General features: G+C 41.3%; 1 protein-coding gene across 3 annotated transcripts in view; it reads left to right on the plus strand.

The window, feature by feature from the left end:
• Dnaaf9 (dynein axonemal assembly factor 9) overlaps window positions 1–17897 on the plus strand; it is a 130493-nt gene that overhangs the window by 104308 nt on the left and 8288 nt on the right. For all 3 annotated transcript variants that reach the window (XM_074074429.1, XM_074074430.1, XM_074074431.1), the window contains exons 29-32: window positions 3699–3736; window positions 9446–9581; window positions 13418–13504; window positions 17296–17402. In XM_074074429.1, coding sequence (XP_073930530.1) covers window positions 3699–3736; window positions 9446–9581; window positions 13418–13504; window positions 17296–17402 — 368 coding nt within the window. The remainder of the gene's footprint in view (window positions 1–3698; window positions 3737–9445; window positions 9582–13417; window positions 13505–17295; window positions 17403–17897) is intronic.

Consider the following 17897-nt stretch of genomic DNA (forward strand, 5'->3'; position numbering starts at 1 on the left):
TGCAAAAAGAGATGTTTTTACTTTTTCCTTTCCAATCTATATGTGCTTTTCTTTTTCTTACCCAGTAACTATGACTAAAACCTCCAGTATAATGTTGAGTGGAAATAGAAACAAAAGACATCCTTGTGTTCCTGATCAGAAGGGAAAGTATCCAGTCTTTTACCATTAAGTTTAATGTTACTTTTGTATTATATATTTTTTGGCGGGTGCTGGACATTGACCCATGCACATGCACATGCTGGGCAGAGCACTCAACCACTGAGCTGTACTCCAGCCCTGCATGACTTTTATAATAAGAAAAAGTCTTTTGAGAATTAAGTTTTTTCAAACTTGGTAACTCAATATATTGAATGGCTTTTTTTTTTTTTTTTAGTGGCCACCTTAAGAAAGAGAAAATTTGTATCATTGCTTCTAGATATATTTTTGCAATAAAAAAGGGGGGGAGGTTAAAGTATAGTAAGGCTTGTATTTCCTTAGGTAATGTGAGGATTAGTGTGGCCTCTTTAACCTATGAGGTAGGTTCAGTTTGGATTCTGGATGGGTCATGCAAGATTCGCCTGTGATTAATTCTGGATTCATTTCAAATACCTTTAAGTGTTTCTTATCCATTCTAATCTTACCATTCTAGTCATTGAAAGTACAGCAAGGAACAAATCAAGAACCTGGGTTCTTGGAGTGTCCATGGTTTCATGGATATGCACATAAGAATTCTGGGAGCCCATGTTTTAGGATAGATTAAATCACTCATTATTTGTTGATTGACTAGAATTTTATATAAATTAGGTACTTTTGTACACTGCAGAATGCATGGTACTATACTATATGTGTGCAAGGGACTGGAATATATTATAATCACAGCTACTTGTGTTATTCAGAGTAAGATCTGGTCCCTAATAAGTGTATTATTTCTGTATGTTGGTATAGACTTGCCTGATATATTTAAGACTTCTGTGCCAGGTATTCTTCAATAATATTATAACTGCCGGGTGCCAGCAGCTCATGCCTATAATCCTAGCCACTCAGGAGGCAGAGATCAGGAGGATTGGGGTTCGAAGTCAGCCCAGGCAAATAATTTGCAAGACCCTATCTCAAAAAAGCCCATCACAAAAAAGGGCTGGTGGAGTGGCTCAATGTGTAGGCCCTGAGTTCAAGACCCAATGCTACAAAATAATAATAATAATAATATTGTAGCTTACTTAGAGAAGATAGTATGTAAGAAGGGTAAAAGCAAGCCAATATTTCTTTTGCCCTATTTGTCAGGTATATGTTGATCCTTTACCCCTTCTAATCATCAAAATTCCCCCTTAAGGTAAGTATTATTACAGTGTTTTACCAGAAAGGAGCTGATGCTCAAAAAAGTTAATTTTCCAAATGTCATACATGCACACAATCATGTATAGATAGTGCCATAATAAAAGATTAATGTAATGTAAGAATTATAAGGAAATAGCAATAGGTCCTAGTTGGATTAGGAAGAAAACCAATATATGAACTGGAAGGCCAGGGATACTACGGATGTGAGAAATAGCATTCCATTTTTAGGGAATTGTACATATGTGCAAGTCTATGTGTTCTAGATACTTTATCCCCAGCAGCTTAATGTCAGCAACTTAATGCCCCCATTTCCTTGTTAGAAGTTTAAAACATGAATGTCCAACCTGTGGTTGGATATGAGACCTTGAGAGGGAGGGAACTTCACTCAGCCTTGTCTGAGGTGCCTCTGATGTGAGTTACCATGGCTTGCTGCTGTGAGAAGGCAGCAGGACCCTGAGAAGAATCTTAAATTCTTGTACCCCAAAGTCATAGAAACTCAATTTGACATGAGCACCTTTTTTGATAGTACTAGGATTTGAACTCAGGGCCTTGTGCTTGTTAGGCAGGGATTCTATAGTCATGTCCTCAGTCCAGGCAGTTTCTGAAGAATGTATTTGCTGTGCAGCAGGCCACTGGGCTATAAGTACAATGAAGTCGGTGAGTTCTCTTCTCTGGATCCCCTGGCGTGGAGCTCTTCCCTTGTTTCAGGCCTCTTGATCTTGCTCATGGCTCACAGGGGTTACTCCTTGCATCTTCAAAACCAAGAGAACTGGATCCACAGCCCAAAGTGGTATTCATCCAGTTCACTCCTCTACCACATTTGGTTCTAAGTGGTGCGTGTCCAGCTGTTATTGGAAATCAAATGAAGGGATGAAGACAGGTCACCAGCAAGGAAACTCTGGAAGAGAAATTCTCCCAGAATTCAGAACAGTGTTAGTACCTGACAGTTAGACCAGTGACAGCTCAGAAGAGTGGTCTCCCCAAGCTACTCACTTGCTGGTGTAGAAACCCAGGAGCTCTGTGGAGCCAGACAATAATGGCTACCTAGTACTTCCCAGCTGCATGGCTGAGATTCTAGCTTGCACATGCGGCAGGTGTTTAGCCTGCCTAGCTATCCTAAAACCACTCTTCTTATCTGTTAAAATACCCAAGGCACAGGGTGGTCAGGATGGCAGAGCAGGAGTCTGTCCATGAACTGCTTGCCTGCTGCCTCACCCATACTAGGAGGTTGATAAACAGCAGCTACTATTATTAGTGTTAACTTGTTTTCCTGAGAGCAGCTTTGTATTGTTTTGAGAGGGTTTTTTTTTCTTTGTTTTCTTATTGACTTTTGAGATTTCTTTACATATTTTGGATGCAAATCCTTTTTTTTTTCAGTACTGGAGTTTGATGTTTAACTTCAGGGTCTCATACTTGCTAGGCAGGCACTTTACCTCTTGAGCCACTCTGTCAGCCCTTGTTTTGAGAGTTTTAAAACCCTATTAGAATATAAGTTTTTCCTCTGGAACTCACTGCAGTTAGTTGTTAGCTAACTTACACTTTGTATCAGCACCCCCTTGTCCTGCTTCACTTATGATCCAGTCAGTTTCTTGCTTCATTTACCATTGAATTTAAGAATAGTATAAGGCTGTTAGATGTAGCTCAGAGCTGAAGGGTTTGCCTGGCATGCATAAGGCTCTGGGTTCAATTCCCAGCACTGCAAAGAAACAACAATAATAAAAAGAATAGAATTAAAGGAATACTGAGATTCTAGCTTGTACATTAAAAAAAGCATAGCAGTTTTGGTCCTAAAGGTCCCTAGGAGAGTTAGGTGAATTGTAATTTGTCTCATTTTCCCTTCTACTTAAAACAGTGTCCTTTTTTCTAAAAAGGCTAGCATGGCTGGGAACATAGTTCAGTGGTAGAATGCCTGTTTAGCATGCATGAGGCCTTGGGTTCGATTCCCAACATAGTTAATAAAAGCAAACAAGCAAAAATAAATAAATAAAATAAAATAGCTTTTTTCCTCCATTTCCTATAGTCTAAAGACCTAGTGCTGAGCTGGTGAAGTGGCTCAAGAGGTAGAGTGCCTGCCATGGATCCTGAGTTCAAGCCCCAGCACCACAAAAAAAAAAAGAGCTAAAGACCTGGTGCTGCTCCCAGTATCTTCTCTGCCACATTCTCCCTCCACTAAGAATAGGCCATGTAGGGACTTCTAAGGTGTGGGAGCTTTGGCACAACATTGTGAATGTCTTGAATAACCATGGCTATCTATAATACTCAGAACTACCTGCCTCATCAAATACGTCAACTTATATATCAGTGATACTTACGTTTTTGTGGGAAATAATCAATGACAACTCTGAGATGAATGGTTTTAAAATATTTTTCTTTTTTCTTCCTAGATTTCTCTTCCCTAAATGTCTTGACCAGTGTTCACAAGGTAAGCAGTATGCTTCATTTTCTGCTCACATGCCTTTCATATTCTGTACAGATGCAACAGATTTCTCTCCATTCTGCTACCATTCTGAAACCTAAAATCTAAAGCAAACAAAATTGATCCAGAGAAAACTTCGACAACTTTCTTTTTATCATATTTGGTAGATGTATTTCTTTCAAGAGCTTGTCTTTTAACGACAGTAAACTGCCATAGCAGCACTCCTGAATTCAAGTCTGCCCTGGCCTTGTTGTTAATGACAGTGGACTGTGTAGGTATTCCTAGCTTCTGGATCAACAAAATCTTGATGCATTTCTCCTGTTCCAGTAGTGCAGAGTTTGGCCCAAGAGGACCTTAATACCCCCCTGCACACACTGGAATTTTCCACACCTCCTTGAATACATTTAGAAAAATTCACCCATCCTGCAGGTTGTATTCAACCTTACATTGTCCTACCGTCTAGCAACTCTGAAGCTGCACTTTCTAGTCATATTATCTGTGGGGTCTGGAGATCCAAAATAAATTATAAATTCCCTTCAGTGGTAATGAAATGCTCATTGTTGTCAGGAGATATGCCTAGGGGCTGGACTTCCTGAGCCAGCCCAGCAAGCAGAAATCTAGTGGAAGAAAACAACTCGGTGTCCCTATCACAGTTGTGCCCAGCTGATCCTATTGCCAGTCCACAGGGAGCAGAGACAGCAGCATACCAGAGCTATTATCTTGGGAAACAGCTAGCTGGGTGCTGCTCAGGGCAAGAGGCTGGTCCCTGTGAGAATGTGTGTGCGGCGGGTGGTGGGGGGGGTGTTGAGCTTTTATACCAGTTAGTAGCTTTTTGAGGTCCCTTTTACTTTCCAGGAACTGAATCTCAGCAGCAGGGTAGGGTATAGGTTGTCTGAGTCCATTTGTAGTGTCTTCCCCAAATAGATTAAGGAGATTTTGTGGAGGCTGGGGTCAGTAGGATCTGGTGATGAGTCAGAAAAGAGATATCCAGGATGGTTCCTAGGTTTCCAGTTTAGGGGATTAGAAGGTTGGTGGTACCTGTCCTTGAAATAGAAAGCAAAAGAGAAAACATCTGGGAGATAATCAACCTGTCTGATCCTAGGTTACATGTTTGGAAGTCAGGGGATGGAGTATAGTCAGCCAGTATCCAGGGACGGATACTGGCCAGTGAGGTATTGGAAACCAGAAAGTCTAAATAATATATTAGGGTTTTTGGAGCTTTGAAAAGAAGGATGATAGAGGAGAATGCTTTCACAAATTGTTATTTCTGTCATGCCTGATTGTACATGCCTGTAATCTTAGCACTGAGGAGGCTGAGGCAGGAGGATCACATGAGTCCGGCCTGGGCTATATAGTAAGACCCTGTCTCAAAAGAAATACAAAAACAAACAAACAAAAACAAAGCCAGGCATGGTGGTATATGCCTATAATCTGAGCACTTGGGACAAGGGTGTGGGTGCTAAGGCAGGAAGATCACGAATTCCAGCCTGGCCTACATAGCGAGACCCCTCCCCCCCTAAAAAGTAATTGTTATTTCTGAATTGCTCCTCCGTATTTGCTGAAGAGAAAACCTGTAGGCTAGAGGAAAATACTAGACTTGATGGAATGGGGGTCTATAGCTCAGACTGGAAATGAAAGTTGACTCAGACAAGTGGTATTTCCAGAGAAGTTGAAAAGATGTTTGCCTGGTTAATGGTACTGGCCAGTAGTTGTCCTGAGACTTGCTCTCTTGTCCTAGGCTTTTTTCTTATTCTTGTAAATGTTAGAGCCACTTTCTCCTTGACACTTTCCTCCCACAGTGCACCTCTGCTTTTTTTGTGTGTGGAATTTTTTTTCTTGTGGTACTGGAGTTTGAACTTAGGACCTCACGCTTGCTAGGCAGGAGCTCTACCACTTGAGCCTTTATGCCAGCCCCCCTCTACTTTTTTTGCATGAAGGAAAAGCACAGATGATGAGGCTTTCTTGGCAGAGGGCCTTGGGGAAGTGCTCTGTCTTCATTATCCATGAACCTGGGATAGCCCTGGGTTTATATTTCAAAAGGAAAGCCCCTATTAGTCTGAATCCTTCTAGGCCAAGTCAGATCAAGTTCTCTCTGGCACTTGGAAGGCATACTTCATTAATATTGCCATCCAACTCATTGTTCAAAGGCAGCATGTGTCAGAGTCTATGCTTATATAAAGCTAGGGATATGGGCAGATGACCATATATATGCTGTTTGCAGAACTCCAACAGGCTTATGGAGTGACAGTGCCTTGATAAATATCTTCCTTTTGTATCTGGCTCACAGAACCTTTGGACTGCTCTGACTTGGCTTGTCATGGGCATAGGCAGTATGGAGAGGGAGGGGGTAAAAGGCAGGTGTTGCCTTTCTCATTGGATATTTGATGGCTCACTGGGAAGTGGGATCTAATACTAGTGGACAAACACTTCATATCCTGAGGGAGCGTATTACCTCCCTCTGTTCCTGTTCATGATTCATTGCTTTCAACAATGACGAATTATTTTATAATGAAAAAAAGGACTGTATTATAGCCCCAGGGTGATATGTCTTACAGAAATCCAAGGACTAGGAAACAATCTTGGTGCTTAAACAGCAAGCAAAACTCATTATAATGTTGACTTGAAATCAAAATGGAGATATTTACTGTCATGGCCTACTTTTAGAAGTATCTGCAAATAAAAGAAGTGAACTTCATTTTCTCCTGGACTACTGGAGGCCTTTAGCCCAGTCTGGGACGGTAAGACAAACGGCAAAGATGTTTCTCCATCTTAGGAAACAGGCCAGGCCAAGCTGCTGCTTACTTACTGCCCAAACTAGTGAGATCTTGGTCAAATCTAGGTGTTCATTCCTTGATACAGAACAGAAGGAAGCTCCTGACCCTAACAAGGTGAAACCACTCATTGTGGCCTGTTTATCCTATGCACCAGATAACTGCTGTACCTCAATCACAGATGGCATTTCCTCTTGGCAGGTGGCAGTTTACATAGCTGGCCGAAGGAATGCTGGGGATAATCCTTTTGCTTGTTTCCCTGTGAAGCAAAATCCCTTTTCTGTGCCCAGTTCCTGCCCTAGAATTCCAAACCCACAAGATTTGTCCATATGGTATATGTCCATATGTGGCAGGCAGGATTTCTGATAGGATATGTCTACCAGAGTTCCAGATCCCAGCGTTTTCTTAGGCAAGCCAGACCTGTGCCTGTGATCCTGGTGCATTTTGCCCTCAGGTGGGCACATTTGCACTGGTCTGACTCTTTTGCCCAAGAAGATACCAGAGTCTCTGGGCCTTTATAGGTCTTTGCTCAGCCACTCTTGGCTCCTCATTTTAAGACTCACCAAACTATTCTTGTCTTCTGTCCTTGAGAATCTTGTAGGCCCCTTGCAGGATCCTGCTCCTGTATCTGCTATCCCCAGAATGTGCAAATAATTCTTTTTCTTATTCTGCTATGAATCCTTGCCTTACTCAGCTTCCAGAGGCTCTAGTGACTCCCTGTGGTTGCACATCAGGCTCTCCTTGCTGGCTCCCCTTCACTCTTCAGTGATCTTCTGAAGTGAGAGTAGGAACACAGCCACCACAGTTGTAACCTTCATTTGGAGGCTTCCCTGGCACTGTCCAAGGAAGATTAATTTTATTTTTAGTGAAACTGGGATTTGAACTCAGGACTTTATGCTTGCAAAGCAGGCACTCTACCATTTGATTGAGCCACATTTCCAGTCCATTTTGTTCTGGTTATTTTGGACATGGGGGGTCTCATGAACTGTTTTCCCAGTTGAACCATGATCCTCCTGATCTCAGGGAAGGTTAATCTTAGTATGAAAGCTTTTAAACACAAAGGGTATGTGAGGGAATGACAAGGGAACCTTTTTTTTTTTTTTTTTGTGGGACTGGGGTTTGAACTCAGGGTTTTGTGGTTAGAAAGCAGGCACTATCTGTAGTCCATTTTTTTCTAGAGTTATTTTGGAGATGGGCCTTTCAAACTGTTTGCCTGAGCTGGCCTCAAAGTGTGATCCTCCCCATCTCAGCCTCCCAAGTAGCCAGGATTACCGGCATGAGTCATTGTGCCCAGCTCTAATGTTATTATTTTAATCCCATGAACCTTTTTTGTGTGTGTGTGTGATACTGGGACTTGAACTCAAGGCCTTATGCAAGCACTCAAGGAACCTTTTTAAAATAGAAGAAACAGCCAGGCATAGTGTCGAACACCTGTAATCCCTGCACACAGGAGGCTAAGGTAGGAAGATTGCAAGTTCAAGGCCAGCCTGGGCTACCTAGAGAGACCCTGTCTTAAGAAAAACCAAAATAAAATAATAAAATAGAAGAAGCAAGATGCTGAGGTTTTCCTCCATTTGAATTTCTAGAGTCCACCAGAAAGTATGAGACTGACCCTGTGTGGAAAATAAACTAAAAACCAAAAAGAGCTGAAGGTCTTTGCTCAAGTAATAGAGTGCTTACCAAATGCAAGGCCCTGAGTTCAGACCCCCGTATCACCAACACACACACACAAGAAATTTGAACATGGACTAGATTTCTTACATAAAGGAACTTACAGTGAATCATTACTCTTTTTTAAAGATTCTTTACATTATTGAGATATAATACTGAAGTATTTTTGGATGAGATATTTGAATTTCTGAGTTTGGCTTCCAAATGATCCAGTAGGTGAGGCAGGAGATAGACTGGGATATGATTAGCCAAGTGTTGATAATTCTTGAAACCAGGCAATGAGACTCTTATTTTTCTTTGTCTTTTTTTTTTTTTTTTCCAGCACTCAAGGCCTACACCTTGAGCCATTCCACCAGCCCTTTTTTTTGTGATGGGTTTTTTTTGAGATAGGGACTCACAAACTGTTTGCCTGGTCCAGCTTCAAACCCCAACCCTCCTGATCTCTGCCTCTGGAGTAGCTAGGATTATAGGTGTGAGCCACCAGTACCTGCCTCTATTTTTGTATATATTTGAAATTTTCCAAGAGATAATAAAATTGAATAATAAAAATGCAAGTAATCTTACAGCAGAAATGCCATATATACTATGATTATAACTATGTGAAAATAATGAAATTAGAAGAGGTATTTTAATTCTGTGGGGTGGTATGATATAATAACTTTCCTATTTTCACATTCTCCATAGTCTTAAGAATTTTATGTCTATATTTCCCAAAAGGGATGGGAGTGATATGATTGTGGCCCACCCACAAGTTCTCCTTTCATGGGCTCCCCTTTCTTACTATATCACTATGTGAATATCTGTGTTACACTTATTTTGGAATCATGTGACTCTTTGGGTGTGCATTCTTTGAATATAACAGTCAGTGCTTGGTAAATAATCATCTGGAGTCTGAACTGGGAAAGGTAAATGGAACCAGGTTCTGATAAAGTTAAATACAAGGGATGTGGAAAGGCTCTTTGATTAAGAACTCTAGATATCAGCCAGAAAAATAAATTTAAGAAGCTAGAGTCAGCATTGTATGCACATATGAATAATTAAAAAATAAAAATTAAAAAAAAAAGAAGCTAGAGTCAGTTAGGAAGTGAAGTAGCTACAGGGCTAAAGCCATTCATACTTCTAGAAGGAGAGATGGAATGATGCCTGGGTATGTCTACAACTGGAGGCTACTGGAAGGAACGGTTAGAGGAAGGAGCAAGGGTCCATGTTTGTGTGAGCCTGCAGTCCCAGTCAGGGCTCTGGAGGCTGAAGTGCTCTTGATTTTATTTCCCAGGCCTGGTTAATAACGTGGTGTTCACCAGTCACACTGCGGAGCAAAGGCACCCTCTTCTTGTCCAGCTGCAGAGCCTCATCAGGGCTGCCAATCCTACTGCAGCCTTCATTCTTGCAGAAAATGGAATTGTTACCAGGTAAGCTTCTACAGACTATACTCCATAGGACTAGCCTCTTTCTCAGATACAGCACTCTGGCTATGTCCCACAGGGCCTTTCTGCTATATCTATAACCTGAGAATTTATAAAAGTTGGGTTTTGAAGTGCTTTTGACATTCTGTAAAAGCCACCAAGAAGCCTCCATTTGTCAGTATCATATCCTGTTCTGGGCATTTTGTTTTGATGCATTTACATTCTCATACATTGAAGAATGGAAGTCAAGACTGTCTCTTGTGTTCCATATGTATATGTATGTAGCATAGAGAAGGTGGAGAAATGATCCCTTTACTTCATGGCCTTGAGTCCAACTTACAAATTCAACAGTAGAGAATTTGTGGTGGCCACCGGCGGCTTATGCCTGTTAATCCTAGCTACTCAGAAGGCAGAGATCAGAAGGATCGAGGTTCGAAGCCAGCCCTGTTCCAATAGTTCGAGAGACTCTATCTTGAAAAAAAACAACACAAAAAAAGGGGGCTGGTGGAGTGGCTCAAGGTGTAGGCCCTGAGTTCAAACCCCAATACCACCCAAAAAAAAAAAAATTAAAGGACTGGGTGCTAGTGGCCTCATGCCTATAATCCTAGCTACTTGGGAGGCTATGATTAGGAAGACATAGTCCAAGGGTAGCCTGGGCAGATAAATTTGCAAGATCCCATCTCAACTGAAAACTGGGTTGTGGTGTGTGTCTTGTCATCCCAGCAGTAGCAGGAAGCATAAAACAGGAGGATCGTGATCCAGGCCAGCCTTGAGTTCAAACCTTCATACCAACAAACATAAAAAAAATTAAAGGGCTGGGTCTGTAGCTTGATGATGTAGCACTTGCCTAGTATGTTTGAGGCCCTGCATTTGATCACTAGCAATACACACACACACACACACACACACACACACACACACACACACACACACACACCAGTTTAATCAACAATGAAGAAAAAAAGACAAACTAAAACAATGCATCTATGTGTATATAAAAATAATAACAACTAGAGCTGATGGAATAGCTCAAATGGTAGAGTGCCTACCTAGCAAGCATGAGGCCCTGAGTTCAAACCCCAATACTGCTAATAAAAATAAACAAAAAACAGCTATACAACTAGAAGTAATTCAGATAACTTTTTAACATAATCGTTGAAACCCTGACCCAAAACAACATTGGAGAAATTAGATTATAAATATGAAATGGTGAAGATGAAGAAGAAGCTTTCAAGTGTGCTTCTCATTGTGAATGAAAAGAAGCATTCAGTTGTGAACTTACGTTCATTCTTTTTTTTAGTGTATGTTTCCTAGTTCTTTCCATTGTAAAAGACCAGAGTAATATTACCACAGTAGCAATAAACACCCCTACGTCTAGATCTGGGCTTCTAAGTACCAATCCTCACCACAAGGTATCAGGACTTGGAGAATTGACTTGTTGCATGTCTTGAGCAGGGAAAAAGTAAAAGGCAAGCCTGGTCCATTTAATGAGCATAAGGAAATACTCAAACATTAGTGGAGAGGTATACAAAGGATATAAGAACCAGCTTAAGAAGCTCCCACAAGCACAATAGAAAAGCAGTGATAGGTGGGGAAGGGGCTGAGGGGAGAGACGATGGTGACAATGTAAATTATGTACAATATAAGACTAATTAGAATTGTCACTACAAATCTCCCCCCCTGCATAATGAATATATCCTAACAAAAACTTTATTTTAAAAAAAATAATGACAAAGTAATACTAAATGGGAGGAAGGGGGTAGATAGCAAAGCCCTTCCTTATATATGACCCAAATAAATAAGGATAGACAGAACTAGAAAATCACCATTATGGGCTAGAGAGATGGCATTTGAGGCCCTAAGTTCCATTCCCCAGTACCAAAAAGAAAGAAGAAGAAAATGACCTTCAAATTAATATTTATTTGGGCAGAGGATCATCAATGAATGCTAAAAGTAGTGGGTGAAAAATTATGGGAGAAAAACATATCTGCTGGTCTTCCATGGTATAGTGTCACTCCAGTTTACTTATTACTTACAAAGAGGAAACACAACCTTTACATCCACAAAGTCTAGCAGATACATGTTGACCAAATGATTAAAATTAGCAAAACCAGTAATGGGACATTCTAGTATCATGTGCCTCCCGATGTGAGTCAGTGGAACATCACCTGGATTTTATCTTCACCAAAAATGTTTAGTCTGATTCTAGTCATGAGGAAATAATCAGATAAATCCATTGTGGGGCACATAACAACTCTTTAAAATATAGATTCCATTGAGAAAAAAGGGAAAAGTGAAGGAATTGTTCCAGAATAAAGGAGAATAAAGATTATAAATTTAAATTTAATGAGTGGTCCTTGATTGGATCATGGACCCCCCCCTCTTCCACACAAGAGGGAAAATTGGAAAACAAATGAATATTAGATCGGTGCTTCTCTAATGTTATTGTATATAAATCTTGTCAAAATGAATTTCTAGAGCTGGGCACTGGTGGCTCATGCCTGTAATCCTAGCTATTCAGGAGGCAGAGATCGGGAGGATCATGGTTCAAAGCCAGCCTGGGCAAAATAGTTTGAAAGACCCTATCTGGAAAAAACCTTCACAAAAAAGGGTTGGTGGAGTGGCTCAAGGTGTAGGCTCTGAGTTCAAGCTCCAGTACCTCAAAAAAAAAAAAAATAGTTTCAAGAGGCTGATCGCAGTCACTCACACCTGTGATCCTAGCTACTCTGGAAGCAGACATTAGGAAATGCAGTTTGAGACCAGCCTGAGCAAAAAGTTCTTCAGACTTCATCTCAGCAGATAGCTGGGCGTGGTGGTTCACACCTGTCATCCCAACTATGTGGGAAGTGGTGCAGGCTGACTGGACCATAAACATGAGACTCTATCCCAAAAATAGCCAAAATCAAAAAGGGCTTAAGTGGTAGAGTGCCTGCCTAGCAAGCACAGAGGCCTGAATTCAAAATCCTGTACTACCAAAAATTAGTTTCTGAAGCTGAACATAGTGGTATATGCCTATAATGCCAGCACTCAGGAGGCTAAGGCAAGAGAATCACAAATCCAGGCCAGTGTGGACCCTGTGTCAAAGAGCTGGGTGCAAAGGCTCATTCCTATAATCCTAACTACTCAGGAGGCAGAGATTGGGAAGATTGTGGTTCAGGCTAGCTTGGGCATAAAAGCATGAGACCCTATTTGAAAAATGACTAAAACAAAAGGGCTAGCAATATGGTTCAAGTAGTAGAGCACCTGCCTAGCAAGCACAAGGCCATGAGATCAAACACCCCATCAGTAGGTCTGGGATGGGCCTGAGATTTACATTTCTAATAAGTTCCCAGGTGATAGTACTGCTCATCATAGTATTAATTCCTTGGGTGTGATTATAGTATTGTGGTTCTGAGATAGGTGCTGGTGGTTCATGCCTAGCTACTTGAGAGGCAGAGATCAGAGGATCTTGATTCGAAGCCAGCCTGGGCAAATAGTTCGTGAGACCCTATCTGAAAAATACCCAATATAAAACAGGGCTGGTGGAGTGGCTCAAGTGTAGAGTACTCCCTAGCAAGCATGAAGCCCTGAGTTCAAACCCCAGTACCACCAAAGAAAAAAAAGTTTTGTGGTTCTGTAAGAGAATGACTTTATTCTTACAAAATACATATCCATGTATTTGTGGGTGCAATGCCCTGATGCATAAAACTCATTTTCATGTATTTTGACAAAAAAACAAAAATGAAAAACACGCATGCACATGTGTTTGTATGCGTATATATAGGGATGTGGGAGAAAGCAAAATGGGCAGCTTAACGTGGACAGTCCTAATTAATCTGGGTCTTTTCTGTATGTTTTCAAAGGAACGAAGACGTTGAGCTGATTCTCTCAGAAAATAGTTTTTCCAGTCCTCAGATGCTACGATCTCGATACTTAATGTACCCTGGCTGGCAAGTATTATCATTGAAAATAGCTAAAAATTGTATGTAAGCCCAGTGGTTTATTTATTTATAGGAAACAAAAAAGAGAAAATGAAACCATCAAATGTGCTTTACAAAGGTGACACATGTTAACTGGTAATGTCTGCCATGTCCCAGCAGACTTCGGCCCTACCAGGAACCCAATATTCCATATCTTGTGCTCTAAATTCAGGGCCTCCTTGGATGTTGAGATTTAGGTCATCCTGCAGGCACCAAACTCAATGATACCCTATTTCCTTTAGTGAGGGTGAGGTGACAGGCATGGCATAAGGAGTTACAGCCTTCCCAGGTGAGCATCTTTTTTGAAAGTACAGTCAGACCTCTAGGGTTCACATCTGACAGGTAGGTTCTCTGCTGAAGAGGCCCAGGGAATGTTCTCTGCAGGCTGCCTCACAGCCTGAGAACCTCTCCAGAGAGGAAAGAGTGTGCAGAGTCCACCAAAATCATACACCAACACCACTTGAGCAATCACGGTGTTAGGCATTGTTCTAAGACCATGCTCACCAGTATGGCCACCATTAGCCATATGCCTATTGAAAGTAATACAAGTATAAATTAATAAAAAGAAAATACAGATTAGAATTCAGTCTCTCAGGTACACAGCCACAGTTCAAGTGCACCATAGCTGCCTGTGGTTCACAGCTACCATGTTGGGCAGTGCAGACGTAGAATGTTTCCACCATTACAGAAGACAGCGCTGCTGTAAGGGCTTTACCTGCGTTGTTCCATAACACTTACACTAAGCCTGGGACGTGGACTTGATTATTTTCCACATTTAATAGAGGAGATAACAGAGGGAACAAGGAGTTAAGTGACTTGTCCCAGATACCAATAGCTAGCAAAAGAGCTGGATTTCAAGCCCAAGTTATCTGGCTCCAGAGCCTATTCTTCTGACCCATGTGCTATACTTGTCCCTGTACAGAAAGGGCAACTTATCTCCATAGGTTAGGAAGGAAAGTTTAGAGGAAGACAGTAAAGCTTAGCCAGAAATTCTCATGTTTATCTGGATTATCTTTGTTATCCTGACTTCTCCCAGGCACTCTACATCCTCCAAACCACCCCTTCCTTATGCCACCAATTGTCTGTACTAATAAAAAACTTAGGCTGGCATGGGTGACATGAGGATCATGAGTTTGAGGCCAGCCTGGGCTACATAGTGAGATACTGTCTCAAAACAAAAACAAAAACTGATTGCACTATGCTTTTAAAAAAGCAATAATTAAAAGCCATATGGTCAGTATATAAAATTAAAGGTTGTCAGCCATATTCTTAGAACTCTTCTGATTTGAGTCTCGTCCTACTTGCTTGGATAGTGGATAAGTGTGTGTCATTTCTTATGCCTGAATAAGACAATTATTGTGTATTGGCAAAAAGATGGAGCCAGGCACTGGTGTCTCACATCTGTAATCCTAGCTACTCAGAAGGCAGAGTCATGCGGATCGTGGCTCACAGCCAGCCTGGGCAAAGAGTTCTTGAGACCCTTGAGACCCTATCTCAAAAAAACCCATCACAGAAAAGGGCTGGTGGAGCAGCTCAAGGTATAGGCCCCAGTCCGGGAAAAAAAAAAAAAAAAGGTGGCTTTCTGAGAAGAAACCCAGTTTTCCATGTCTGCAGTTACTGACCCTCTTGCTGCCTGTACCTTGGGCCTGAGCCTAAGGCTCTGTGGTCATCACTTGGTGCCTAGAGAAGTCCATTCTCTAAGCTGTACTGTGAGAGAGCAACTATGAGAGGCTCATTAGAAGATTATGTGAATTTAGAGTCTGAGGTTTTCCTTGATTAAAGACTGATGAAGAAACTCAGTTCTGCTGGGCACTGGTGACTCATGTTTGTAATGCTAACTACTTGGAAGACTGAGATTAGGAGAATTGTGGTTCAAGGCTAGCCCAGGCAAGCCTTGAACTCAGGAAGCCCTGAGTTCAAACCCCAGTCTCCCACTTCCACCCCTAATTTAAAAAAAAAAACACTCCGGGCAAGGTGGCTCATGCATGGTAATCTCACCTTCTCAGGAAGTAGAGATTAGGAGAATCACAGTTTGAGGCCAGCCTGGGCAAAAGTTAGCAAGACACCCATCTCAACAAATCAGCTGGTTATGGTGGTGTACCTGTGTGGTTCAGTCCAGGCTGGCCTGGACAAAAATGTAAGACTCTATCTTTAAAAGATAAAGAAAAAGAAAAGAAATGCAAAAAGGGCTGGAGGTGTGGTTAAAGTGGCAGGCCCTGAGTTTAAACCCTAGCACCACAAATAATAATAATAGTAATCAAGTAATGTGAAAATACAATAGATAAGGAATATACAAAAATTTTTGTATCCAAGCTGGTAAAGGGACAATATAATATTTGGGAAGATTGTTTTTATATTTTAGAAAAGTTACCTAGCCTGTATAGATGTGGACAGTTCACTTAAGAGCAAGTATAAAGAGCAATCATGGAAACAGTTCATTGTCAATGATATTCAGAAATGTAAAATGGTGCCCATTTGTTTTGATTGATGTTTATTATACTCAATTAAAAATACCTATAATGTTCACTGCCTGAGAAACTGACTACTAATCTGCTTCTGGTATGCTGTAAATTATTACCCATGTGATGGTTACATTCCTTCCTGGAGTGATTCATCTCAAAGAAATAACTCAAAAGGAAGAATAATAATTCCCTAACTGTGGAACTCTGCTAGTGGGGCATGAAGGCTCATTTTACTACCATATATCTAGTTTGAAGCTTTCTTTATCAGAAAGCTAACATTTTAGCCAGACACAATGATGTGCATCTGTAGTCCCAACTACTTGGGAGGTGGAAGCAGGAAGATCACTTGAACCTAGGGGTTCAAGACCAGCCTAGGCAACATAGCAAGACCCTGTCTCAAAAAATCCCAAATGCTCTGAGTTTAATACTCTGATTTTGACCATGTTCTTTTTTTTTTTTGGCAGCACTGAGGTTTGAACTCAGGGCCTTTAGCAGGCACTTTTACTACTTGCACCACTCTGCCAGTCCCTTTTTGTGATGAGTTTTTTCGAAATAGGGTCTCACAAACTATTTGCCTGGGGCTGACTATGAACCAAGATCCTCCTGATCTCTGCCTTGTGAGTAATAGCTAACATTATAGGCATGAGCCACCAGAACCTAGCAGCAGCTGTGTTCTTAATGACTGATAGATATTATGTCTGCTGAAATGAAAACAGAGCAGAGATACCCCAGCCTTTCACTTCCTTCTGGAGAAAATGTATACCCACATGTATAGTCTGTAACCTCCCCACAATGAAATGATGGGGCTGATTGGATCCCTGAAAGAAATGGGAGAAGATCCTGAGCAAAAACCCTCATTGGGGGTTCATGAGAGTTCATGCCTGTAATCCCAACACATGGAAAGCTGAGGCAGGATGATGTTGAGAGAGAGAAAAGGGGGGAAGAGGGGAGGAGAGAGAAGGGAAAAGAGAGAGGAGAGAGACCTCTACTGTTCCTGCAAGGACTCTAAGCCTGACTTCAGGAACTGCTAGTTAGCCCATGCTTTAAGGGACAGACATGCTTCCCAGTCTCCAGGTGAAATAGACATATACACAAATAAATAAGTGTTTTGTATGCAAAATGGCATACAAGTAAGGAGGAATCAAATATTACTGGATAAATGACATGCAGTGCATCCCAATATATATATTATAATATAATATAATATAATATAATATAATATAATATAATATAATATAATATAATATAACACTCAAAGCCCCAAGTACATGTACTTAAATATTTTTTAAATGTTTTAAGGTTTGAAGGTAAATTTGATGCTGGATCCGCCTTTCCACTAATGGTTCAGATCTGTGTATGGTTTTGCCGTCCTCTAGAGAAGACTCGCTTTGTGGCCAAGTGTAAAGGTGAGCCTTGGCTGGGACATTCTCACATCTGGTGAAAGGGTACCCCATAGTTGTCCCTGCCTCCTAGCACATTTCAGTATTTTGTGTGCTATCTCTTTTAACTACTATTTGGTTTTTTTGTTTGTTTGTTTGTTTGTTTGTTTGTTTTGGAGCGGTGAGGGAGGAAGGGGATACCTGCCTAGCCAGCCAGATCAGCCGAATCAACCCTGGCGATCAATGGGGTGACAGATGTCGCAGCCAGATCACCCTCACATCCTTAACTACTATTTGTGACCAAAAGCAGGCAGAGGGATTTGAGGACCCAGGAGTCCACTATTTCTGATTGTGTATAGCTACACAATTTGATCTCCACTCCATTGGAAGAGTTTTTCCCATCCTTGGTAATGGGGGCAGAGGCTATAGGGAGGAAAGGGTGGGAGTTTAAGCTGTGAACCATGAACATGGAAGAAACCATGGTTCCTTCCCCAGTCTCTAGCCCTCCCAGTTGTGTTGCCT

This window comes from Castor canadensis, chromosome 5 (genome assembly GCF_047511655.1).
Source record: "Castor canadensis chromosome 5, mCasCan1.hap1v2, whole genome shotgun sequence".
Lineage (NCBI taxonomy): Eukaryota > Metazoa > Chordata > Mammalia > Rodentia > Castoridae > Castor > Castor canadensis.